The sequence below is a fragment of the Aureococcus anophagefferens genome, assembly GCF_000186865.1.
Source record: "Aureococcus anophagefferens unplaced genomic scaffold AURANscaffold_1, whole genome shotgun sequence".
NCBI classification, from domain to species: domain Eukaryota; class Pelagophyceae; order Pelagomonadales; family Pelagomonadaceae; genus Aureococcus; species Aureococcus anophagefferens.
In genome coordinates this window covers 1,651,665-1,675,249 of record NW_008705561.1, presented here as the reverse complement: position 1 = coordinate 1,675,249, position 23,585 = coordinate 1,651,665, and the positions used below count along the sequence as shown (strand labels likewise).

The window sequence follows — 23,585 nt, the reverse complement described above, 5'->3', positions numbered from 1 at the left end:
CTCCCCCGGACGAGCCGCGGCCCGAGAGAGCGTGCCGAGCTACCCCGTCCGACCCGCCGCGGCGCCCTCGCCTTCCCCGTCGCGTCGTGGCCCGACGGCGAGCCTTGCCCCCCCCCTCCGCAGTGGACGAGCACGGCGAGATGAAGCAGGAGGTCTACAACCTCGCCGCGTACGCGATCGAGCAGTACGTGACGGAGATGGAGGTGAGCAAGCACATCAAGGCCCACTTCGACCAGAAGTACGGGCCGACCTGGCATTGCATCGTCGGCAGCGACTTCCGCGCCTACGTGACGCACGAGAGCAAAAACTTCATCTTCTTCTACCAGGGGAAGACCGCGATATGCCTCTACAAGTGCGGATGAGCGCCGCCGCCGCCGCGCGCGAGCCCCGACTGTGCCCCTGTGTGTTGTCCCGCGAGCCGCCTTCCGACCCTCCCGCCCTCGCTCCTAGTAAAATTAGAAAAAAAACGACGGCGCTGGTGGAGCGCCGGCGATCTTCGAGGAGCTCGGGACGACGCGGGAAGGCGACGCCCCGCTACGCTGGAACCAGGGACTTCGAACTTAGGGCGCATACTACTGCGCGTGCTGCACGTCCGCCAGGTTCAGCACGGGGATCGAGCCGTCGTCGCGGTCGCAGGCGGCGTCGCTGCCGTCGCAGGAGAAGAGCCCGCCGCCGCCGTCGGAGCAGATGGGCTCCGGCGCGCCGCCGGCGACGGGCTCCGTCTCGAAGAGGCGCTTCGTGAAGGAGTAGGCGCCCGGCGTCGCGTCGTCGTTCTTCACCTCGAGCGACACGGAGCTCGGCGGGCCCGGCTTGCGCACGGTCGCGAGGGCCGCCTTGATGACGGCGCGGAACTTGGCCTTGCGCAGCGCGCGCTGGATGTTCGACGCGGAGCGGTGCTTGAGGTACGCGCTGTACGCGCGGCGGCTCGGCCTACGAAAGCGACGGTCTCGCGAGCGCCAAAACTAAAAGAACGACGTACGGGTGCGCGTCGACGAGGTGCTTGATCATGGCCTGGAGGCGCTCGGCGCCTACCGAGCACGACGGTGACGATTGTTTTCCCACGGCCACAAGGACGCCGCTCGGCGCCCTGGCGGTCGCCCTTGACGAGGAAGTAGAGCACGGAAGACCGGTCGATGCCCTCGATGTTGTCCGCGATGACCGGCGACGCGCCCCACTGGTCGCGGCGGCGCGTCTCCTCGGAGAGGAGGTGGATCGCCGCCGCGATGGTCCGCCGCGCGTCCTCGCCCGCGTCGACCATGACCTCGAGCAGGACGGGCACCGCGTCGAGGATGTTGCGGTAGAAGCGCGCCTCGTGGCTGTTCGAGTAGTTGTTCGTGATGGACGTGTCCGCGACGTAGGGCTTCATGATGGCCTCGAGGGCGACCCACTCGTCGAGCACCGCCGCGCCGCCGTCGCGGAAGTAGGGCGACATGCAGAACGACCGCAGCATGGGGCCCTTGAACGTGCGCACGAGCTCGAGGTCCTGGTTGGCGCCGCTCGCCGCCAGCGTGCCCGTGACGTCCGAGACGCCCCCGATGACGCGGTCGACGTCGATGCCGACGGCCTCCACGGCGGACTTGGCGCCGCTCGCCGCCAGCGTGCCCGCGGCGACGCCCGCGGCGCCCGCGGCGACGACCGTGCGCGCGCCCGCGGCGCCCGCGGCGGCGACCGTGCGCGCGCCCGCGGCGCCCGCGGCGGCGACCGTGCGCGACGCGTCGCGCTTGACGCGCGCCGCGACGCCCCCGAGCGCCCGCCACGACGGCGACGACCCCGTCGGGTCGGCGACCTTCGTCTCCTCGACGCCGAGCCCCTCGATGCGGAGCTTCGGCGGCGTCGACGGCGACGACGGCGCGAGCAGGCGGCTCGACATCTTGCGGAGCAGCGACGGCCGCGGCGTCGGGCTCGCGAGCTTCCTCAGCGCCGTCGTGATGGACCGGGAGGCGTAGTTCTGCGACGCGACGTCGTTGACCTCGGCCGTCGCGAAGCGCACCGCGAGGCCGACGTAGCCCGCCTGGCTCACGTAGAAGAGGAAGACCCACCAGCGCGTCTCCGACGCCTCGGCGATGAGGCCCTGGGACGTTGTGAGCATGCCCAGCGCGAGCACGAGGATGGACATGCAGAGGCCCAGGAGCTCGAAGAGGTTCAGCACGGGCTCGAGAAACGGGTTCAGCTTGCTCTGGACGACGCAGACCTACCAAGCACGACGGTAACGATGTTGACAGGTGTCTCGACTGGTGTCTCGACGGGTGTCTCGACGGGTGTCTCGACGGGTGTCTCGACGGGTGTCTCGACGGGTGTCTCGTCAATCTCTTCATCTCTCGAAAGTCGTCGCGGCCACGGGACGCTGCCGCAGACGGAGAGGAGCACGAAGATGCCCGTGATGGCCTGCGTGTAGGGCCACTCCCAGAGCACGACGGAGACGATGACGAGCGCGGCCTGCTTGAGCCTACGACGGTTCCGCGGTGACGTTCGCTCCCGCGATCGGCGCCGGCGCGATGCATGCGCACAAAGGCCCAGTAGAGCGCCTCGGGTCGCAGGTCCGCGTAGAGGAAGCCCAGGTACGCGAGGGCCTGCGTGGTTTTTTTGGGACGGCGGCGCGCGGGGAGGGGCGGAGGCGCGACGCGCCTCGGGCTCGCAGAGGCGGTTGCGCTTGCGGAGGTACCACATGCGGCCGAGCACGAGCGCGGGCACGCCGACGACGAGCACGGCGAGGTAGACGACGGCGACGAGGCGCATGTTCGCGACCTGGGTCGTCGAGCACGACTCCTCGGGCGCGTCGACGAGCATGGAGCCGTAGCCGACGATGTCGCGGCAGGCGAAGGTGCCGAGCGTGTAGCTCAGCAGGCTCGGCGTCGAGCCGAAGAGGAAGGAGATGGTCGAGCCGACGGTCTCGAGCCAGTCCTCGGCGCCGCGGTCCGTGAGCGCGAGCGTGTAGCAGACGCCGTAGACGCCGTAGAAGAGGGGCATGGCGATCATGAGGTAGAACGTGTGCGTGAAGCCCCAGACGGGGAAGGAGCAGGACGGCAGGTACATGTCGACGTCGAAGAGCGCGATGTTGTAGATGGCGAAGAGCGCGTCGAGCTGCGGCGGCCAGTAGAGCCAGAAGCCGGAGATGACCCCCAGGTCCTGGAACGAGTCCAGCACCACGTCGAGCACGGAGAAGCGCGGCCGCACGACGTCGTTGATGAAGATGAAGAGCAGGAAGAGGAGGAACCAGGCGAGCGCGGTCTTCGCCGTGCGGTACCCCTCCGCGGGGCAGCGGTACGTCTGCGTCGAGAAGCTCCAGTAGGACACGCCGTCCGCGGACGTCTCCAAATCCTCGCACATGGGCTGGAACGCGTCCTTGCCGTAGTCGCACCACTTCTCCGGCGCCTCGAGCGCGAGGGGCTCGCCCCAGGGCCCGCGGCACGTGCCGTTGTGCGACTCCGCGTAGGCGCCGGCGCACGCCGCGGGCCGCGAGCCGCCGAGGCAGACGAACGTGAAGCGGCACCGCAGCACCTCCGCCTCGTGGTCCGCGACGGGGTTCGTCCAGTAGTAGCGGTCGGGGAAGGGCTGCGCGAGGCCCCCGTCGCACGTCGCGTACTCGCCGTCGCACGACTTGCAGTCGCCGACGGGCCAGGTCCGCGAGTAGTGGCCGGGCATGCAGTTGCAGGCCAAAACGTCCGTCGAGCCGACGACGCCGGACGTCATCGCGTTCGCGGGGCAGGACGTGCACGTCGGCGACCCGGCGTCGGGGGCGTAGGTGCCGTCGGGGCACCTAAGGAGCGGACGGTGGTCTTTTGAAGAACAGGAGCAAGCACGACGCCGGCGCTTTTACTTGATGCACGAGTTGTGGCCGTCGGTCGTCCGCGAGTTGTTCTGCGACGTGCCCGGCGGGCACGCGTGGCACGACATCGTCCCGTAGTCGAGGAAGAACCTACGCGACGCGCTCGCGCTCGACGCTCAATTTGGGGGACTCGGGCGACGCACCCGCGGTCGCACGACGTCTCGCAGGAGCAGTCGTTGGGGTGGAACCTACCGAGCGCGCCGGTGGCGTGTATCCCGGTCGAAAGTCTCTCGCAGTTCGACGTTCGACACGCTGGAAAAAGACGTCGCGTTGTCGTAGCACATCGTCGTGTGCCCGCCGACGCAGACGCCGCCGTTGTCCGGGCAGCGGCCCCCGGCCTCGGCGCAGGCGACGACCTTCTCCCCGTAGACGCGCGCGCCGCCGTAGACGTGGCCGTCGTCCGACCGGTCCGTCGCGAAGGACCTGGGCAGGACAAGAGAGATTCAACGTCGCTTCAACGTGAGTGTTCCGCGCGCGCGCGTTCCGGAAAAAGCATCCACGCTTCGAGACCGTTCCGAGAGATGATCTCTCGTCCAAAAATCAGCCAAAACGAGTGGAAAACGGCCGAGATATGAGCCTTTGAAGTTGGGAATTTCGCTCTCTTGTCCTGCCCTGCGAAGGACAGCGTGAGCACGTCGCCGGCCGCGACGTCGACCTCGAGGAGCTCGCGGACGCCGCAGAGGCCGTCCGCGCAGACGCCCGTCATCCACTCCTCGCCGCAGTTCTCGTCGAACTCGCACGTCGCGGTCCGCAGCGTGAAGAGCGACGCGCCGTTGCTCGAGATCGTCATCGCGTCGCCTGAGTCCGGCTCGAGGTCGAAGGTCTCGACGTCGAAGCGCACGGCGCCGGCCGACGCCACGGTCAGCGAGCTCGCGCAGGCGGCGAACGCGGGCACGGCGCGGCCCTCGGGCTGCGACGCGAAGTCGATGACGTCGCCCGCGACGTCGCCGTCGAAGGCGCAGCGCGGCGACCCGCAGCTCAGGGACGTCCAGCCGACGTCGCACGCGCACGCGCCGTCGTCGCCGCAGGCGCCGCGGCCGCCGCAGGTGGCGTCGTGGTCGCAGAAGGCGTCGACGACGTAAAAGTCCGCGGCGAAGCCGCCGGCCCGGCCGATGGCGTCCGTGAGCAGCTCGAGGCGCACCTCGCCGTCGTCGCCCGCGGCCGCGGCGAGCGTCGCGGCGCCCGCGCCCGTGAGGCGCGTCGGCGCGGACCCCGCGGCGACGACGCTCAGGAAGTCGAACGTCTCCTGGAGGTCGTAGGTTATCTCGAAGACGACGACGCGGCCCGGCGCCGCGGCCACGGCGAAGGCGCACGCGAGGTCGTTGTCGTAGGTGCCGGCGAGCGGCGCGCCGGGCTGCGACGCGAAGGACCCGGCCGTCGCGCCCTCCGGCGCGCGCGTCGTGCCGAAGCAGGCCTCGCGCGCGCAGTCGCCGCCGCCGAATCCCGCGTCGCAGCGGCAGAGGCCCGTGGCGGCGTCGCAGGCGCCGCGGCCCGAGCAGTCGCCGCACGCGGCCGCGTCGGAGTCGTAGGTCGCGGCCCAGCCGTCGGCGTCGAGCGCGCCCGCGTAGGCGCCGAGCGGCGCGCGGAGCTCGCGGATCGAGGCGACGTAGGCCGGGTCGCCCGTCCCCGCGAGCGCCTCGAAGGACGCCGTGAGCCACTCGACGAAGATGGGCCCGTCGTGGCGGACGACGACGCCGGCGCCCGCGCCCGTGAGGCTGCCGAGGGGCTCGCCGTCGGACGAGTTGCCGCCGTAGAATCTGAGCGCGTCGCCGTGCCAGATCGCGTGGTCGCCGACGACGATTTCCGTGCGCGCGCCGCCCTCGAGGAGCCACGCGCAGGCCCACTTGCGGCCGTAGGTCGCGTTCGGGCCCGAGCCCTCGGAGAAGGCGCCCGACCCCGGCGGGAGGCGCGTCGCGTTGCGCTCGCCGTAGATGCCCGCGCTGAAGGCGCACGAGCTCGCGCCGGGCGCGATCTCGAACGCGTCCGCGGGCCGCGACCCGTAGGCGCGGCCCGACGCCGCGTCCATCAACGCCTCGAGGTCGTAGTCCGCCGACGCGTTGAGGTAGGACCCGTCGAAGATGCGCGAGAAGGCCGCGAGCGCGAGCGCCGGGTCCGCGCCCGCGGGCGCCTGGGCAGGAAAAGGGTGCGAAATTCCCAACTTTGGAGGCTCCTATCTCGGTCATTTTCCACTCGTTTCGGCTGATTTTTGGACGAGCGATCATCCCTCGGAGCGCTCTCGACGCGTGGATGCTTTTTCCGGAACGCGCGCGCGCGGAACGCTCACGTTGAAGCGACGTTGAATCACCCCTTTCCTGCCCTGGCGGGCGCGAGCGGCGCGACGATCTTCCGCGAGACCAGGAACTGCGCCTGGGCGATCATGGAGCTCAGCGCGATGGACGCCGTGCAGCCCGCCGTCGCGAACCAGGCGCAGCTCAGCTGCTCGTCCTTGGACAGGATCTCGACGGCGAAGAGCGTCTGCTGCACGTGCGACCGGTCGCCCGAGTCCGCCGGGTCGTAGCGGCTCGTGCCCGGGCCCAGGTACTCGTGCGCGTCGGCGATCGCCGCGAGGAACTCGTCCTCCCGGCGCACGGGCCAGTAGGACGACTTGCCCGCGGCGCCCTCCTCGATGTAGTGCGCGTCGGCCGCCGCGGCGACGCCGAGGAACGCGGCGAGGTCGTCGCCGCGCGCCGCGGCGAACGCGCGCGACGTCACGAGCATGGTCCACGTCGGCTGCGAGTAGGAGCCGAAGAGGGACGCGGACATGAGGAGCCGCGCGCCGTCGGCGTACAAATCCTCGCAGAGCTCGGCCCGGCAGAACGCGCCGTCGATCGCGCCGCTCTTCCACGCCTGGCGATGCGACGTCGCTTCAACGTGGGCGTTCCGCGCGCGCGCGTTCCAGAAAAAAAGCATCCACGCTTCGAGAGCGCTCCGAGGGATGATCGCTCGTCCAAGAATCAGCCGAAAACGACCGAGCTAGGAGCCTTTGAAGTTGGGAATGTCGCACCCTTTTTCCTGCCCCGAGCGTCACCGTGTAGAGCCGCATCACGCCGCCGGACTCCGCGATGTCGAAGGAGGGCAGGTAGGACTGGGCGAAGTCGAGGTGGAAGTGCGTGCTCCAGCCGTAGACCTGCGGGAGCGCGCGTCGCGCCGCGTCTTTCGTTCCCCGGGGCGCGGCCGACGCGCGGTGCCGAAGGTCTTGCCCTCGATGTCCGCCGGCGAGAGGATCGACGGGTGCACGACGAAGGCCTCGGACTGGCCCGTGCCGTGCGCGATGTAGACGCCCAGGACGTCGACGCCTGCCGGGGCCGCGGTCGCGGCCGCGCGCGCGCGCGGGACGCCGCGGGAGGGGACCGGCGCCGACCATGGACCCGAAGGTCGTGCTGTCCACGACGACGACGTCCGCCTCGCCGTTGTCCAGCGCCAGGTACGGGTCCGCGAGCTCGAAGCAGCGCACGTCGACGCCCGCGGCGCCGAAGAGGTCCCGCGCGCAGGCGACGTCAAAGGGGTGACCCTGGGGGTCGTAGGCGAAGCGCAGCGGCGTCGTTGCTGCTGCGGGCGCCAGCAGGAGCGCCGCGAGGAGGCGCCACATCGCGGCCAGGTTCGCGGCAGAGGACAGCACGGCCGCCAAAAGTCGACGACGCCTCCCTGACCTGCTCGCTGCTCCGAAGCATCCAATTCCAATTTGTTGACTTTCAACCACCGAAGCTTCGGGGCTGCATCGAGTCAGTGTCCACTGCAACACTGACCTTGAGATTTTGATGAACCGACCGAGTGAAACATGGGCGCTCGGTTTTAAGAGCTTTTAAAAACCGCAGGCCCTGAGAACCATCCTAAAACCCCGCGCGTCCCGGACGCCGAGCCTCGGCGCGCGCGCACGAGCTCCCACCGCCGCGTCGCCCGGCGCGATGAGCCGCCTCGCGCCCTGGACCTGCGCGGGGTGCGGCATGGACCAAAGCGACGGGTCGCCGCCGCACGCGCACCCGCTCTACCCGCAGGCGCCCGTCTGCGGGTCGTGCCTCGCCACCTACAACCTGGGCGAGTTCGAGGTGCGGGGCGGCCACGAGATCTTCTGCCGGCTCTGCGGGAACGGCGGCGACCTCTTCCTGTGCGACGCGTGCCCGCGGGGCCTGTGCGTGGACTGCGTCGGGCGCACGCTGGGCCCGAGCTACGCGGCCCGCGAGGGCCGGTCCGACGCCGAGTGGCGCTGCTTCGAGTGCGACGAGAAGAAGCTCGCGGAGGCCGCGCGGCGGAAGCGGTGGCGCGGCATCTTCGAGGCGACGGACAGGTGGCGCCGGGGCCAGCTGCGGCCCGCGAAGCAGCAGAAGACGGCGTCGGAGCGCCGGGCCGCGCGCGAGGCCGAGGAGCTCCGGCGGAAGCGCGCCCAGGCGGAGAAGCGCCGCGAGGCCGAGCTCCGGCGGCAGGAGAAGGAGTGGCGCGTGCTCATCAGCGACGTGTCCAACGGCATCGAGCGCGTGCCCATCCGCGTCGTCGGCGCGACGCACGGCCCCCTGCCCGAGCCCTTCTCCTACGTGCGCGAGAACATCCCCCACGGCGACTTCCAGCCGTCGGACGACCCGGCGTTCCGCGCGTGCTGCGACTGCGCCGACGGCTGCGCGGACCCGACGAGGTGCGCGTGCGTGCGGCGCACGGGCGACCGCCGCGCCTACGACGACGACGGCTGCGTCGACTGGGCCAACGAGTTCCCCGCGATCTACGAGTGCAACGCGTCCTGCGCGTGCCGCGACGGGCCGGGCGGCTGCAAGAACCGCGTCGTCGGCGCCGGGCTCACGCTGCCGCTCGAGGTCTTCCGCTGCGACGCGCGCGAGCGGGGCTGGGGCGTGCGCTGCACGCGGACGATCCCCGCGGGCTCCTTCGTCGCCGTCTACTGCGGCGAGCTCCTGACGGACGAGGAGGCGGACGCGCGGGGCCGGACGCGCGGCGACGAGTACCTCTTCAACATGGACTGCTACCAGATCGACGCCGCGCGGCCCCAGACGTCCAAGTCCGACGACCTCTTCGAGCTCCACGGGCCGCCGGAGCAGTCGTCGGCGTCGTCCGCGGCGACGCCGCCGGAGCCGTCGCCGCCGCCGTCCGCGGCGACGGACCCGGCGTCCTCCCGGACGCCCGCGACGCCGACGGCGTCGAAGCGGCCCGCGGCGCTGTCGCCGACGCCCCTGCGCGCGACGCCGCGGCCGCCGCGGGCCGACGGCCTCGACGCGCCCGTGTGCCTCGACGCGAAGTGGTACGGGTCCGTGGGCCGCTACTTCAACCACTCCTGCGAGCCGAACATGGCCAAGCAGATGGTCTTCGTCGACTCCCAGGACGTGCGCACGCCGAAGATCGCCTTCTTCGCGCTCTGGGACATCCCGCCGAAGACGGAGCTCACCTACGACTACGGCTACGAGGTCAACCAGGTCCACGGCCGGTCGCTCGCGTGCAAGTGCGGCGCGGAGCAGTGCCGGGGGCGGCTCTACTAACCTAGGCGAGGAAGTAGGCGTAGGCGAAGGGCGCCGCGAAGCAGGCCGCGAGGAACGCGTAGACCGCGGGGAAGATCTCGGGCAGGTTCTGCTGCACGGCCATCGCCGCCAGGTACAGCGCGCCGCCCAGCAGCCCCGCGAAGGACAGGTAGCCCTTGAGGTCCGTGACGTGGAGCGGGTCGAGCTCCGCGCGCAGCGCCTTGAAGGACGCGACGTTCTCGCCCGTCCACAGGCCGCTCTCGTCGCGCCGCGCCGCCAGCGAGCGGAACGCGGTCAACCGGTCCTCGGCCGAGAGGAAGGCCTCGCCGCCGAGGAGGTCGATGGACGCGTCGTCGTGGGGGAGCGCGTCGTAGATCCGGGCCATGGCCAGGCCCGCCTCCGTCGCGCTCTTCGACGCCGTGAAGGCGTCGAGGCCCTGGGCGATCTGCGCCGCGGCCTCCGCCGCCGCCGCGCTCACGGAGCGCAGGCGCGTGCGGCGGCGCGCCGGCGGCGGCGCGCGCGCGGTCGGCGGCGCGCGGAACGACGCCGTGAGCGTCGCGCAGGCGAGGAACGCGACGGCGCGCATCGATCGCGATGCAGCTCGTCGCGGTGCAGCCATCGTGGCAAGCTCGTCGCTGGCTCGTCGCCGGGGGGCCGGCGCTCGCGGCCCTCGACTCGTGACGTCGTCCGCCAACTGCGCCGCTCGACGCCGTACGCCTCGCCATCGGCCGACGCTCGTCACGATGCTGTCAATTTAGTCCTCGCTCCGGCAGCAGTGCAACGCGCCGCCCGGGGGCGGGCCGCGGCAGTAGCGCTCCGCGGTCCCGTTGCGGCGCAGGATCGGCTTCGCCGCGCAGCGCCGGCAGGGCTCGAAGCGGGGCTCCGGGCACGCCGCGGACGCCGCGCGCGGTTCGACGCGGACGTCGCTCGCGTTCCGCGCGAATGGCAGCAGCTGGACGTCGGCGCGGTGGAAGATCGCGAAGCGGTGGCCGAAATGCGCCTCGACCTCGCGCACGGCGCGCGCGTCGGCCGTGTCCGCGGTCGCCGCGGCCTCGTGCTTCGACGACGGCCGTCGCCACTTTTCCGCCCGCACGCGCGCCGCCGCCGCCGCGACGTGGCCCGGCGCGAAGGCCGTGCCGTTGGCGTGCGCGAGCCCGAGGAAGGCGGCGACGGCCTCCGCGGCCGCGCCGTAGTCGTCGGCGAGCGATTCGTAGCGCAGCACGCGCCAGACGCGGGCGTCGAGCGCCGCGGCGTCCTCGGCGAGCGTCGCGAGCTGGACGGCGATCATGAGCGCGTGGCCGCGGCCGCCGCCGTCCCAGGGCGGGTGCGAGAAGACCGCGTGCGCGAAGTCCCGCCAGAGGAAGACGACCTTGAGCGACGGCACGGACAAATGGAAGAGGCGCACGTCGAGGCGGTCCGAGCGCCGGTGGCGCTCGAGGGCGTCCTCGAGCGTCGCGCGCCAGTCGCCGCCGCAGCGGTAGCAGTCGTCGGAGACCGCGGGCGCCCAGTGGCCCGGGAAGAGGCCGCGCGCGCCAGAGGGCCGGTCGTCGAAGCAGTGCGGGCCCGCGTAGAGCAGCGAGAGGCGCTCGGGCTCCGTGACGCGGCGCTTGCTCGGGAAGGACTCCCAGCCGACGGCCGCGGACGCCGGGCACTCGAGGCCGGGGTCGTAGTCCGCCTGCGTGAAGGGCATCTCCGTCACGAGGACGCAGTGCTTGAGCGGCGTGCCCGTCGTCTCGGCGATGAGCGGCGCCAGGAAGCCGCTGACGACGCCGTGGTGGCCCGCGCCCTCGACGCCGGCGACGAAGACGTCGTAGCGCGGGCGGCCGGGGTGCCGCCGCCGCGACAGCGCCGCGACGTCCCGCATGGGCGTGCAGGCCTTGCCGTCGGTGACGGACCGGTCCGTGTCGATCGTGGACAGCATGAATTTCAACTCTTCCGCCGGCTTCTTCTTCGGCGGCCGCGACGCGCCGAGCAGCAGCGTCGCCGCGGCGACGAGGGCGCGCATCCTCGTCATGGGCTGCCTCTTTCCATCATCGCGCGATCATCGCGCGATCAGAGCTTCATTGAACGCAGTTGACCAAGTTATTGAAGGGGATGCGCGCCCGACTGCGTCCGTCCGGGGGGGGGGAGGCACGCCCGCGGAGGGAACCAGACCGAGCAGGCGCGGGGCGGCAGCTCCTGAGTCGCCTCATCAGACGACACTCAACGGACTCTCCGTGGGCCGGGGGAGGTTGAGAACGAGGGCACTCGCACGCAAACGAGCAGGAACTCCGGGTGGACCAGCCCGATTCACCTCGAGGACCACGAATGGAGGCCGAGGGCGCACGCCGAAGAGGTCGCCCGCCGGCCAGCGAGCGGGAGCAGAGGCGGCAGCAGAAGCAGAAGCAGAGGCAGAGGCAACAGGTCTCGGCGGCGTCGGCAGAGGCAGAGGCGGGCAGCAGAGGCAGCAGAGGCGGCGGCAACAGAGGTAACAGCGGCAGCGGCAGCAGGGGCCGAGACGACAGCGGCACCGGCGGCAGAGGCAGAGGCAAGCGGCGGCAGCAATGGAGGAAGAGCCGATGCAGAAGAGGAGGACACCGCGGCGTGGGCGACGAAGAACTCGCCGAACGTCGACGCAAAGGCGCGAGCAAGATCATCGCGCAGCGGCGGCGCGGCCCAAGGCGGCACGCAAGCGGAACCTGAGGAGGTGCACGTGGGAGCACACCCTGAACAGGCGCAAAAAGGTAGAGAAACGAATGGACGCTGGCACATCCAAGCCCACAAACCGAAACCGCCGGGGGCGCCAACCCGCCCAGCTCCCCTCGAGGCTCGCGCCGAAGGCCTCCAAGCGAGGCGAGCGCGCGCGACAGTCGCCCAACCCGCAGATGACGTCCGCACCGATGGCCAAGAACTGGAAGTCCCCGCGCGCGGCGCCCCGCAGCCCAACCGGTGCGCGCAGCGGGCTGCCCCTTCATGAGCGCCCGCCCGGCCCGACGCAGCGAGCGTCACTATCGGGTGTCGCGCAGGAGCACTCCCGCGCGCCTTCCAAAGGCCGCCCCATAAGGTGGCAGCGTTATTCAAGTTGCACCCTAATTACAGCACCTCGTGAGCTGCTCCTTCGTGTGGACGCACCAGCGCCCCTCGCCGCCCTTGGCCGTGGTCGTCACGGGCACGGGCGTGCAGCGGCGGCAGGGCTCGAGCTTCGGCGCGAGGCAGGTCGCCGTCGTCCAGTTCGCGGGCGCCGCGGCCTCGTCCCGCTTCTTCTTCTTGCTCTTCAGCCTGATCAACCGTCGCCTCTCCACGAAGGGCACGAGCTGGTGCTCGGGGCGGAGGAAGATGGCCCAGCGGTCGCGGAAGGCCTCGTCGACCTCCGCCGCCCGCTCGTGGTCCTTGGACGCCTTCTCCGCGCTCGCGGCGTGCTCCGACGACGGCTGGCGCCACGCGCGCGACCGCGCGAGCGCCGCGGCCTCGCGGACGGGCATGGACGGCGCGTAGCCGAGAAAGTCGACGATGGCCTCGGCGGCCTCGCTGTAGGAGCGGGGGTTCTGGAGCGCCTCGTAGCGCAGCACGCGGAAGGAGCCGTTCGTCATGTTCCGCGCGTCGTCGGCCAGCGCCGCCGCGTGCGCGGCGAGCATCATCGCGTGGCCCCGGATGCCGCCGTCCCAGGGCGGGTGGCTGAAGACGGAGTGGATGAAGTTGCGCCAGAGGAAAATGACCTTGAGGCTCGGGAAGCCGCGCTGGAACGCCGCGACGCTGAGCCGGTCCGACCGCGCGTGGCGGACGTAGAGATCCTCGAGCGTCGCGCGCCAGCCGCCGCAGCGGTAGCAGGAGTCGGGCTCCTTGAGCTTGTTCCAGCGGCCGGGGAAGCGGCCGGCGGGCACGTTGCCCGCGAGGCAGTCCGGGCTCTCGTAGAGCATCGCGTAGCGCTCGTTCTCGAAGACGCGCCGCTTGCTCGGGAACGACTCCCAGCCGACGTTCCCCCGGGCGACGCAGCGCGCGCCCTTGCCGCCCCGGTCCATCTCGTAGAAGGGCATTTCGCCCGTCTTGATGCAGGCCTTCTCCTCGGCGCTCTCGATCTGCATGGTGTGCTTGATCAGGGGCTGCAGCAGCCCGAGCACGACGCCGTGGTGGCCGCTGCCCTCGACGCCGGCGACGAAGATGTCGACCTGCTTCGAGCGCTTCGCCGGCGAGTCGTTCTTCCGCGGGTCCCGCACGGAGCACGACGAGCTATCGGCGAAGCGGGCGAGCACAATCGCTGCGATGAGCCATCGCATCATCCAGCCGGCCGGGCGGGTGTTGCCGACTCGGAGGCGCCGAGCCGGCGTTGCCGTCTAGCCGCGTCCACGAGGATCGAGTGGCTCGCCGGGGTCTCGAGGCAGCCGGGGGGGGGCGGCGCGGCGCGCCGGCGGCCGATGGCGAATAATGGCGGCCAGTGGACACTCCAGTGGCATTTTGCGATGGCCCCTATACAGCTGTAGGCATGCTGGCGGGCCTTGCGACGCTGCTGCTCGCGCGCGCCGTCGCCGCCGTCGACGACCCGTCCTGGGACGTGCACACGCCGACGAACGCGACGTGCCTCGGCGGCTGCGCCTGCCCGGCGCGGCTCGCGGCCTGCGTGCCCACGGCGCCGTCCAAGGACATGAAGGTCTTCGCGTCGAGCCTCGCGTCCCTCGCGGAGCACGCCGTCGACATCGAGTCGATCCACGTCGTGTCGCGCAAGTCGCCGGAGGTCGACCGGGTTATCGCCGCCGTGAACGCGCGGCGCCACCGGGGCCGGCCGGAGAACTTCGTCAAGTGGTTCGACGAGGACGGCGGCCACTTCCCCTTCGACTACGCGTCCATCAAGCGCCACCTCGAGACGCGCTCGGGCGCGCACCACGCCGGGAGCTACCAGTACGCCGTGGGCTGGTACCTCCAGCAGCTCCTGAAGCTCTACTGCGGCCGGGGCATCGCGCGCGCCGACGCCGGCGGCGGGCCGGGCAACTGGACCGCGGAGGACGTCGCGCGCGCGCCCGACCGCGACACGCTGATCGTCGACAGCGACGTCGTGCTCCTGCGGGACGTCGCCTTCGTCCACGGCACGGCGAACAGCGCCGGGCGCTGCGACGCGACGTACGCGTACGCGTTCTCGCGGGAGTCGCACGGCCTCTACTACGACACGAACAAAAAGCTCCTGGGCGACGACGACGGCAAGCCCCTGCCCGACGCCGCCGGCCGCGACATCTCGGGGGTCGTCCACCACATGGCCATGCGCGCCGACGTCCTCGCGGCGCTCGACGCGCGCGTCTCGGCGCTGCACGGCGCGCCCCTGTACGACGCGCTGCTCCGGCCGGCCGTCGGCGTCGTCGCCGAGGCGCACCGCAACGCCTTCTCCGAGTACCAGTTCTACTTCCACTACGCCCGGCGCGCCTTCCCGGCGAGCGTCGCCGTCCGCCAGCTCTACTGGGCCAACGGGCCGGGCCCGAAGACGATCGTCGAGTGCGAGGCCGCGGACGGCTGGCCCGCGGGCGCGCAGCGCGGCGCGCGCGACGACGCCGACATCCGCGCGATCGACTTCAAGGCGGGCTACGACTACGTCGCCTACCACTCCTACGCGAAGCGCCGGCCCTGCGTCTACGGGCCCGCGGACGACCGCCGCGACGGCGGCGCGTGCTTCGGCGGCGGCTGCACGTACTCCTGCTTCAAGCGCCGCGACGACGCGCGCTACAAGGCCCGGGACCGGAGCTTGGTGGCGCCGCGGCTCTGCGCGGCGGCGTGATTAAGACTCAAAGTAAGACTCAAGGCTGCCGCAGCGCAGGCCGTCCTTGCCGCTAAAGTGAAGCCGGCAGACACGGCAGATCGTTCTCGATATGGCTCGGTGCTCGCACGAGGGCACACCGTGCGTGGATGAGCCCGGCGTAAATGAGTGCGCGCGCGTCGAGGGCGTTGAGGCGAACGACCGCGAAGGCCTCATTGAGTGCGCGACGCGAGCGCCGCGCCTGCCCACCGATGTCTGGCTTGGCGTCGCCACCTTCTGCGCCACCGACACGCTGCTGACGCTCGAGACCACGGGGATGGATCTCCTAAAGCTCGTGCGCGCGGACTTCACGGACTCGATCTGGCGCCGGCGCTTCGACATGGCCGCGCCCGCGCTGTCCGCAGTTCTAAAAGGCACCGGCCGTGACCTCTGCCGGCTGTTCGAATCGCGGTGGCGGGCTACTCATTTTGACGAAGGCTCGGTTGGAAGATTAGTAGAGGAAAACCTTCCCAAGGCTCTCCTTGGCGTCAATTGTTGGCACGGCTTGCCCTCGCTCGTCCGTCATCCAACCGTCATTCTCGTCGTCGACGGCGTCGCCGGCAAGCTCAAGTGGGGCGGCGAGGATGCCTACGGCGAGCGCCAAAAGGGACGCCAGCTGATGTGGGTCTTAAAAGAGCCGCGAGGACCCTATTACGAAGAAGAGCTGGCCACTGCGAAGACCTCCTGCTACGTCGTCGGTGACGAGAAGATTGTCGAGCTCTGGCGGGACGGTTCGTGTCATTTCGAGGATGTGTACGAAGACGAATTCGGCAATTCCATCACAGAAGATAACGGTCGTGTGTCTATCTTCGGCTTTGGCGGAGATTTCATCTCTCAACGCCGGTTCGAAGAGTTTGGAACACATCCCCATTACTTCGACGCTTACGTCCGGGCTCCCGGAAGAAAGAAGGAGCGCGTCGATCGGATCAGCCTCGTTTGCCGTCTTCAGTTTGCGCCCGTCGAACCTTGGCGCCACGACCCAAACGAACCTTCATACGAGCTCATGGACGCCAGCGTCGGCTATCGTATTGATGGTTCTGACACCATCCGCGACGCGCGCACGCTCGGATCCCTTTTGGCGTGCCTGCTCTCGCCCGCCCACCGCCTGCGGGGCTTAAACTACTACTGAAGTTCCACGCGTCGGCTTGATCTTGCTTAGTCGTCTGGGCCCTAGACCTTGTAGGTCGACGCGCGGCCGGGCCCGAGCTTCGCGGCCTCGGCGGCCTTCTCGCGCTCCGCGGCCTCCTTGAGCGCCTGCGCGAGCCTGCGGGGCGCGGGAACGTCGCGCGGGGCGCGCGGGGCGCCGCGGGGCGCGCGCGGACGAGGGGAGCGATCAGGTACTTGGATTGTTGATCACATGGCTTGTGTGAGGGGTCTTAATCCTCGATTCGGTAACACGGACCAAGTGGAACATCATCTCGCGACGGGCGAACACCGAAAAAAGAGGACGCGGCGGAACGCGCGCGTCGGAGCCGTCGGAGTCGAGGGTGAGCGTGAGGTGCTCGTAGATGTTCTGCTTGCAGGGGAACAGCTTCGCGGCGGCGTCGAAGGCGGACCGCGCGAGGCACTTGCCGGACTTGACGCAGTCGCCGCCGCGGCAGAGGCGGCCCTTGGTGACGCCCCAGCCGCGCGCGCCCTTGGCGTCGCAGGAGCCCAGGGCCACGTGGTCGCCGACCTCGACGAGGCACGACTCGGACGCGTTGTAGAACTTGTAGAGCGACGTCTCGGGCCGGCCGCGCGAGAAGCGGACACCGACGCCCCAGCGGAGCGTCCGGTCCTCGTCGGAGCACGCGCGGAAGCGGACGCCGTCGTAGCACATGGCGCCGTCGGCGGACTGGAAGAGGAAGCCGCTGTTGGCGACGTTGGACGCCGTGAGCTCGAGGGGCGTGTGGCCGCGCGCGTCGCACCGGAGCACGGAGACGGTGTTCGCGAGCGCGCCCTTGGGCGTGCGCTCGCGGCCCGCGGAGCCGCCCTCGCTCAGGGCCCGCTGGAGGCGCGCGGCCTTGGACCAGATGGACGAGTCGCGGACGACGCAGTCCTTCTGGCCGTTCGTCGTCAGCGCGACGTGCGCGACGGCGTCCTCGTTCGTCGTCGCCGCGAAGCGCCGCGCGTTGCTCTGGAGCATCTCCCACTGCTGGGCCTTGGACACGGAGGAGCAGTCGCCGCCGCCGAGGATCGTCCGGCCGAAGGCCCGCTTCGTCGCGAGGCAGCTCCGCGACGGCACGGGCTCGAGGACCATCGCCAGGCTCCGCCGCGACTTCGCGCCGCGGAAGAGGCGGTCCCAGAACCCCACGGGCCGGCTCAGGTACATGAAGAGCGCGTCGTCGTCGCAGGCGCCGAAGGTGCCCAGCTCCGTCAGGCACGTCTGGTCCGTCGGGTCGATGACCTACGGTGGTTGCGGGTCGGCGAGCGCGGGGGGGGGATCGCGGGGCGGCGCGCGCCTACTTACCCAGTAGGCCTCGGCGTTCCGGATCATGCCGTCGGCCGCGACGCGGCTCAGCACGGCGCTGGCCAGGGCGACGGCCCAGGCGCGCGTCATCGCGTCTTCTGGCGGCGAGCGCCCTCGCACTGCACCTCATGCTTCGAGCGCTTCGCCGGCGAGTCGTTCTTCCGCGGGTCCCGCACGGAGCACGACGAGCTATCGGCGAAGCGGGCGAGCACAATCGCTGCGATGAGCCATCGCATCATCCAGCCGGCCGGGCGGGTGTTGCCGACTCGGAGGCGCCGAGCCGGCGTTGCCGTCTAGCCGCGTCCACGAGGATCGAGTGGCTCGCCGGGGTCTCGAGGCAGCCGGGGGGGGGCGGCGCGGCGCGCCGGCGGCCGATGGCGAATAATGGCGGCCAGTGGACACTCCAGTGGCATTTTGCGATGGCCCCTATACAGCTGTAGGCATGCTGGCGGGCCTTGCGACGCTGCTGCTCGCGCGCGCCGTCGCCGCCGTCGACGATCCGTCCTGGGACGTGCACAGGCCGACGAACGCGACGTGCCTCGGCGGCTGCGCCTGCCCCGCGCGGCTCGCGGCCTGCGCGTGCCCACGGCGCCGTCAAAGGACATGAAGGTCTTCGCGTCGATACGACCATAAACGAATTTTGGCCGCGATTTCACCGCGCGATCGACGCGCGCACGGTCGACGCGCGCGCGGTCGATGCACAGCCTCTATGGACGACTAATGGATCTCGCTGCCAGTGAACCGCCTCCTAGGTGGTTGGGAAATGTTACCATCTCCTATGCGCTAAACGCTCTCTGTAGCGCGAAAATGCCTGACTGCAAGTCAGGTGAAACGTCCCGGCTGGGGGAACGTTGGGGGAACCTCTCTGGCTGCGCCGGGCCGAACTGTATTGTTAATTAATTATTAATTATTCCTATGGGCCGGCCTAGGGTAGGGAGGATTATAGTGTAAAATCCGTGGGCCTCCGGCCCCTGCTGGGGGGCAGCTGCCCCGCCTACTTCAACTTCTTCCGTCCGGGACCTATAGGCCGCGTGTGCTCTTGTGCATGCGGCTTCCCCGACGCTAAATACAAAATAATAATAATAATAATCCTAAGGGTGTTTTCGCGTTCCCTAGAACGATTTTGTTGAAGTTCGATGGAAAATTAATGACAAAAATGTATGAAAAAAATGCATTTCACGTTTTGGGGTCATTATTCTCACGAAAATGGCCTAAATTTGCTCGAAATTGCTTGTTTTTTTGGTCAATTTCTTAGTAAGGTAAACATCGGCTTATTGAAGTATGTTAATTTACTGACAAACTGTACTTTGCGTAATTGTATTTTTGACCAAAATCTTGGTCATTTTGGTAATATTCGCTATTTTTTGCTAATTTAAGGCGAATTTATGTATTTTTTGGCTAATTTAGGAGAAAAATGGTTAAAATTGACCCCTTGAACGCATAATTGTGTTTTCGTGAGCAAGATGCCCTGAGTGGGTGAGTTCACAACTAGAAGTCGCGCCAGAGTGCGTGCTGATTCCTGCCGGATGGAGGAGTCATTGCCCAGAATGAAATCATAGTAATTCTGATGGGAAAGTTAAATCGAATGTGGGAGACGTTATGTTGTCAAGGAACACTGCTCTGCTTTCCAAAAAACAGATGTTGAAGTGTCATTTCCTGTTTTAGTCCTATATGTAGGTTTTTTAAATAATTATCTCCTTGTTTTCTACGACATTTGAGTGCTATTTTCAAGGGAGACACAAAAATCCCTTAAAATATCCATTGACACGAACAAAATGGCGATTTTGGGATGACAGAGAGGCCCAAATTTGGCGATTTTGGGACACACGTGAGAGAAATGGTAACTTTTGGGAATGATAGATTGGGGTGTAAAATGGCAATCCGGAAAAAAATGGTATTTTGGGCTAAAATGTGTGTAATATGGCGATTTTGTCCCTACAAAAGAGACATATGGCTATTCTGGGAGGGTATTAAGATCAAAAATGTGTAAATTTTAGGTGAGAAATTTTGTCATATTTTGCGTCAATTTTAGGTGTGTTGTCTGAAGTTTAACTGGTATTTTTGTAATTCTCGGTTAAAAATGTTGTAAACTTTGTCAGAAAAAATCGGTTGACCCCGGCCTAGATGTACGTTGATCGCTTCACCGCACCTTGGGCCTGCAAAGGCAACGTCTCGGTATCTCGTCTCGGTGCCGTCGGCGTGATCCGCGCCTGTGCCCGGCTCCGAGATGCGCGCTCCTTCCATGCGCGTCTTACTCGCCCTCGCGGCGGTCCCCGCCGCGGCGGTCCCCCGGTCGTCGTGGGTCAAGCGCGCCCGGAAGGCGCGCGCGGGTCCCCGCGCGGCGCCGGACTTTGGGGCGCCGGAGACGACGCGGCCGAACGCGCCGACGGAAGACTACAAAACTTCCGCGCTCGCGGACGCAGCCGACGCGTCCTACACGCTGGGCCGGAGGCTCGGGTTCCTGCGGGACGTGCGCGACGGGCGGTCGCTCCAGGACGTCGACGACGAGGCGTGCCTCGAGGAGTTCGTCGCGTGCGAACAGGACGCGGCCGGGTGCCTCGCGTGCGTGCTGGAGATCATGGAGCACGAGGAGGGCGACGTCGAGGTGCCCGCGGACTTCACGGACTGGGACTGCGACGGCGTCGTGTCCTTCCTCCACACGATCCACGTCTGCGAGGACCTCGAGGCGCGCGACGACGCCGCGCAAAAGGTCTGCGGCGTCTGGGCCGCGTGCGCGACGGAGGTCCTCGACGACGACGCGGCGACGGCCGCGCCGGCGCCGGCGCCCGTCCCCGCCAACTGCTCGGCGACGGCCTGCGAGGTCCCGCACGCCGCGTGGCTCGGCGACGGAGCCTGCGACGCCGATATCTCGCAGTGCTACAACACGGCCGCGTGCGGCTGGGACGGCGGCGACTGCTGCGAGGCCACGTGCCGGGACACGGCGACGCGGACCTGCGGCACGGCGGCGCCCTACGTCTGCAAGGACCCGGACGCGCAGGGCTGCGGGAGCCGCGCGGCCGCGGAGATCGAGCTCGAGGGCGGCGCGGGCGCGTACGACTACGCGCTCTACAGCGTCATCCTCGACGGCTTCGCCGCCGTGAGCTCCGGCTCCTACGCCGGCGAAACGTCGACGACGCCGGCCTGCCTCGCCGACGGCTGCTACGTCATGGAGGTCAAGGCCGACGACACCTACAGCTCGGACCCGCGGTGGGCCGTCAAGAAGAAGGACCCGCAGAGCGGCGCCCTCGTCATCGCGGCGTCGGGCGGCGGGCCGGCGGTCTGCACCTTCCCCGTCGGCGGCGGCGTCGAGGAGTACTGCCCCGCGGGCTGCGTCGACGAGACGGCGGCCAACTGCAACGACGCGGACCAGTACGTCATGGCGATGACGGACGCGGGCTGGAACGGCTGGGGCTTCGTCGGGTACCGCGTCCACAAGCACGACGCCGCGGGCGAGGCCGGCGAGGAGATCCGCGCGGGCACGCTCGCGATGGGCCATTTCGGCGTCGAGCCCATGTGCATCCCGGACCCCGGGTGCTACACGGTGACGCTCGAGTGGGGCTGGTGGTCCGAGGAGGTGTCCTGGGAGCTCGGCAAGCGCGGCGCCGGCGCCGTCGCCGCCGGCGGCGCGCCCGCGCAGTGCGACTTCTCCGTCGGGGTCACGGACGCGGGGCAGCCGTTCTGCCCGTCGACGTGCGCGCCGGCCGACGACGCGACGACGGACGACCACCTCATCACGGGCGGCTGCGACCCCGACGACGCGTCGAAGCTGCCCTACGCGCTGGAGATGTACGACGCCGACGGCGACGGCTGGGGCGGCGTCCGCTACACGATCACGGACGAGGCCGGCGCGGAGACGTCCGGGTCGCTCAACTTCGGCTTCCAGGGCCAGGACGATTTATGTCTGGCGCCGGGCTGCTACGACTTCTCCTTCCCGCCGCGGTCGTCCCAGAGCCGCGCCGCGGGCTGGGCCCTCGGCGACGTCACGGAGGGCGGCGTCGTCTTCTCCGGGTCGTCGTCCGCGTCGTGCGTCTTCGCCGTCGGCGGCGGCGAGTGCCCCAGCGGGCCCCACACGAAGGAGGCCTGCGGCTTCGACGGCGTCGAGACGCCGCCGCCGACGTCCGTCTTCGAGTGCGACGCGTCGCAGGCTCTGGCGGTCATGCGCGTCGTCGATTCCTGGGGCGACGGCTGGAACGGCGCGGACTTCACGATCACGGACGCCGAGGGCGCCATCGTCGGCTCGGACACGCTGCGCGACGGCGCCTACGCCGAGTTCCCCTACTGCGTCGACGGCGGCTGCTACAACGCGGCCGTGTCGTCGGGCGAGTGGCGCGAGGAGGTGTCGTGGCAGCTCGTGGAGCTGCTGCCCGACGGCACGTCCCTCGTGCGCGCCCACGGCGCGGCGCCGGAGCAGTGCGGCTTCGCGCTGGCCGCGGGCAACGGCGAGGCGTCGATCGTCCACTGCGACACGGCCTGCGCGACGCAGCGCGCGGCGTCCGACGACTGGAAGGGCATCGGCGACGACGACTTCTGGAACCCGGGCTGGGACGACGCGGCGTCGGGCTACGCCTACGACTACGGCGACGGCTACGCGCCCAACTGCGAGAACGGCGACGACTGCGGCGTCTTCGACAACTTTGCGGGCTGGGCCGCTGCGTCGGCGATCGTCGACTGCCTCGACCAGACCGTGCCGGACCGCGCGGGCGACGACCCCTTCGTGCCCGAGCTCTGGGCCGACCGGCCCGAGCTCTGCGAGGGCACCTACGACTTTGGCGAGCTCGACGCGTTCGAGGCGTGCGCCAAGGAGCTCGAAGAGGGGGTCGGCGACGTCGACGCGCAGCACGCCAAGGCCAAGGCCTGCATGGCGCTCCTCGTGTCCGCGGCGCCCGACGGGTCCGAGGACCTGGAGTCCGACGACGAGCTCGTGAAGCGCCTGGCGACGATGGTCTACTACGCGGGCGACGTCGGCTTCTGCGACTGCGCCACGAACGAGGAGGCCATCCCGGCCTGCAACGACTTCGCCGACTTCCGCGCCGTCGTCCGCGAGGCCCACGAGGCCTGCGACGCCCTCGACGCCATCGACTGCGCCTACCTCGGCGCCTACGCGGCCGAGTGCGAGACGGGCCTCGTGAACAAGTTCGGCGTCCTCGACCTCGCGTCTCCCGACCAGTGCGCCTACGTCGACGACGACGGCTGCGGCGGCATGGCCATCCCCGCCGTGCGCAAGTGGGACTGCCTCTTCGACGACAACTACGAGCTCACGGCCGCGCAGAAGACGTTCGTCCTCGACGTCGTCACGTACTGCGTCGACGGCGACACCGACGACGGCGCGTCGCCCACGCGGACCGACGACTACGTGCCGCCGGACCACAAGCTCACGGACGACGACGCCCACGCCTCGTCCCACCGCTCCGACGACGACGGCGCCGCGCCGCGCGCGAACCCCGTCGTCGTCGCCTTCTCCGTCATCGGCGTCGCCGCGGTCCTCGCGGCCATCGCCTTCGTCTTCTACAAATACATCTACAAGCAGAGCGACGCGAGGCCAGGCCGCGACGGCAACGCCTACGGCGTCGCCTTCGCGCCCCTCGGCCGCGACGACGACGACAACGCGTACGTCGCGCCGGGCGGCGTCTGAGCTCCCCCTCCCCGAACGCGCCGTCTCGCGCGCTACTACGTGTATACTTACTCTCCCCCCCTTCAGTAGCTGCGGAAGGTATAGGTGTCCGTGCAGTCCGTGAGGTGGTGCATGAACTTGGCAAGGCTCGACTTGTACTTCGGCTCTACTCCAGGCCAACGGCGGAGGAGGAGATCAGCCGCGTGGCCGCTAACGCCGTCCTCGTGGAAGTCCGCGAGGACAAAAATTGTCGATGACTGTATGCGCGCACATCCTCGGAGTGCAACACGCGAGGTCCTCCTCCTTGTCATAATTATCATCATCATCGTAATGCTCATCCTCATCATCCTCATCGTCCTCGTCATCGTCATCGCCGTAGGCAAATTTGACGAGAATTCTCGCGGAGCGCGCGAGATCATTCAAGTGAGCGCTATCCGCCTCGGTCCACTTGGACTCGTCGACGAAGCCCATCAGTTCGTTGCGCGTGC

At 69.0% G+C, this 23,585-nt stretch overlaps 7 protein-coding genes across 7 annotated transcripts; 4 read left to right on the top strand and 3 right to left on the bottom strand.

Moving 5' to 3' along the window:
- Positions 1-125: 125 nt before the first annotated feature.
- On the top strand, positions 126-362 carry AURANDRAFT_19207 (hypothetical protein; the record flags this gene model as incomplete). The annotated part of the gene is made up of 1 exon (XM_009034415.1): positions 126-362. A coding segment is annotated over one exon (237 nt), but the record flags the coding sequence as incomplete, so codon positions are not given.
- A 210-nt stretch (positions 363-572) lies between these two features.
- AURANDRAFT_70557 (hypothetical protein) lies at positions 573-7,415 on the bottom strand (the record flags this gene model as incomplete). The annotated part of the gene is made up of 14 exons (XM_009034099.1): positions 573-930; positions 980-1,028; positions 1,075-2,191; positions 2,344-2,436; positions 2,508-2,570; positions 2,680-3,757; positions 3,818-3,916; positions 3,970-4,014; positions 4,091-4,249; positions 4,450-5,954; positions 6,182-6,673; positions 6,831-6,953; positions 7,064-7,122; positions 7,178-7,415. The coding sequence occupies 14 exons, from the start codon at positions 7,413-7,415 to the stop codon at positions 573-575; spliced, it is 5,478 nt and encodes a 1,825-aa protein (XP_009032347.1).
- Positions 7,416-7,608: 193 nt separating this feature from the next.
- AURANDRAFT_70556 (hypothetical protein) lies at positions 7,609-9,303 on the top strand (the record flags this gene model as incomplete). Its single annotated transcript, XM_009034416.1, has 1 exon — positions 7,609-9,303. One exon carries the CDS (start codon positions 7,732-7,734, stop codon positions 9,301-9,303), a length of 1,572 nt encoding a protein of 523 aa, XP_009032664.1.
- Positions 9,304-12,350: 3,047 nt separating this feature from the next.
- On the bottom strand, positions 12,351-12,899 carry AURANDRAFT_60682 (expressed protein; the record flags this gene model as incomplete). Its single annotated transcript, XM_009034098.1, has 1 exon — positions 12,351-12,899. One exon carries the CDS (start codon positions 12,897-12,899, stop codon positions 12,351-12,353), a length of 549 nt encoding a protein of 182 aa, XP_009032346.1.
- Positions 12,900-13,741: 842 nt separating this feature from the next.
- Positions 13,742-15,019, top strand: AURANDRAFT_60681 (hypothetical protein; the record flags this gene model as incomplete). Its single annotated transcript, XM_009034417.1, has 1 exon — positions 13,742-15,019. The coding sequence occupies one exon, from the start codon at positions 13,742-13,744 to the stop codon at positions 15,017-15,019; it is 1,278 nt and encodes a 425-aa protein (XP_009032665.1).
- A 1,159-nt stretch (positions 15,020-16,178) lies between these two features.
- AURANDRAFT_70555 (expressed protein) lies at positions 16,179-17,718 on the bottom strand (the record flags this gene model as incomplete). The annotated part of the gene is made up of 3 exons (XM_009034097.1): positions 16,179-16,301; positions 16,471-17,423; positions 17,487-17,718. Coding segments are annotated over 3 exons (1,206 nt in total), but the record flags the coding sequence as incomplete, so codon positions are not given.
- A 1,995-nt stretch (positions 17,719-19,713) lies between these two features.
- AURANDRAFT_60679 (expressed protein) lies at positions 19,714-23,118 on the top strand (the record flags this gene model as incomplete). The annotated part of the gene is made up of 1 exon (XM_009034418.1): positions 19,714-23,118. The coding sequence occupies one exon, from the start codon at positions 19,714-19,716 to the stop codon at positions 23,116-23,118; it is 3,405 nt and encodes a 1,134-aa protein (XP_009032666.1).
- Positions 23,119-23,585: the final 467 nt, after the last annotated feature.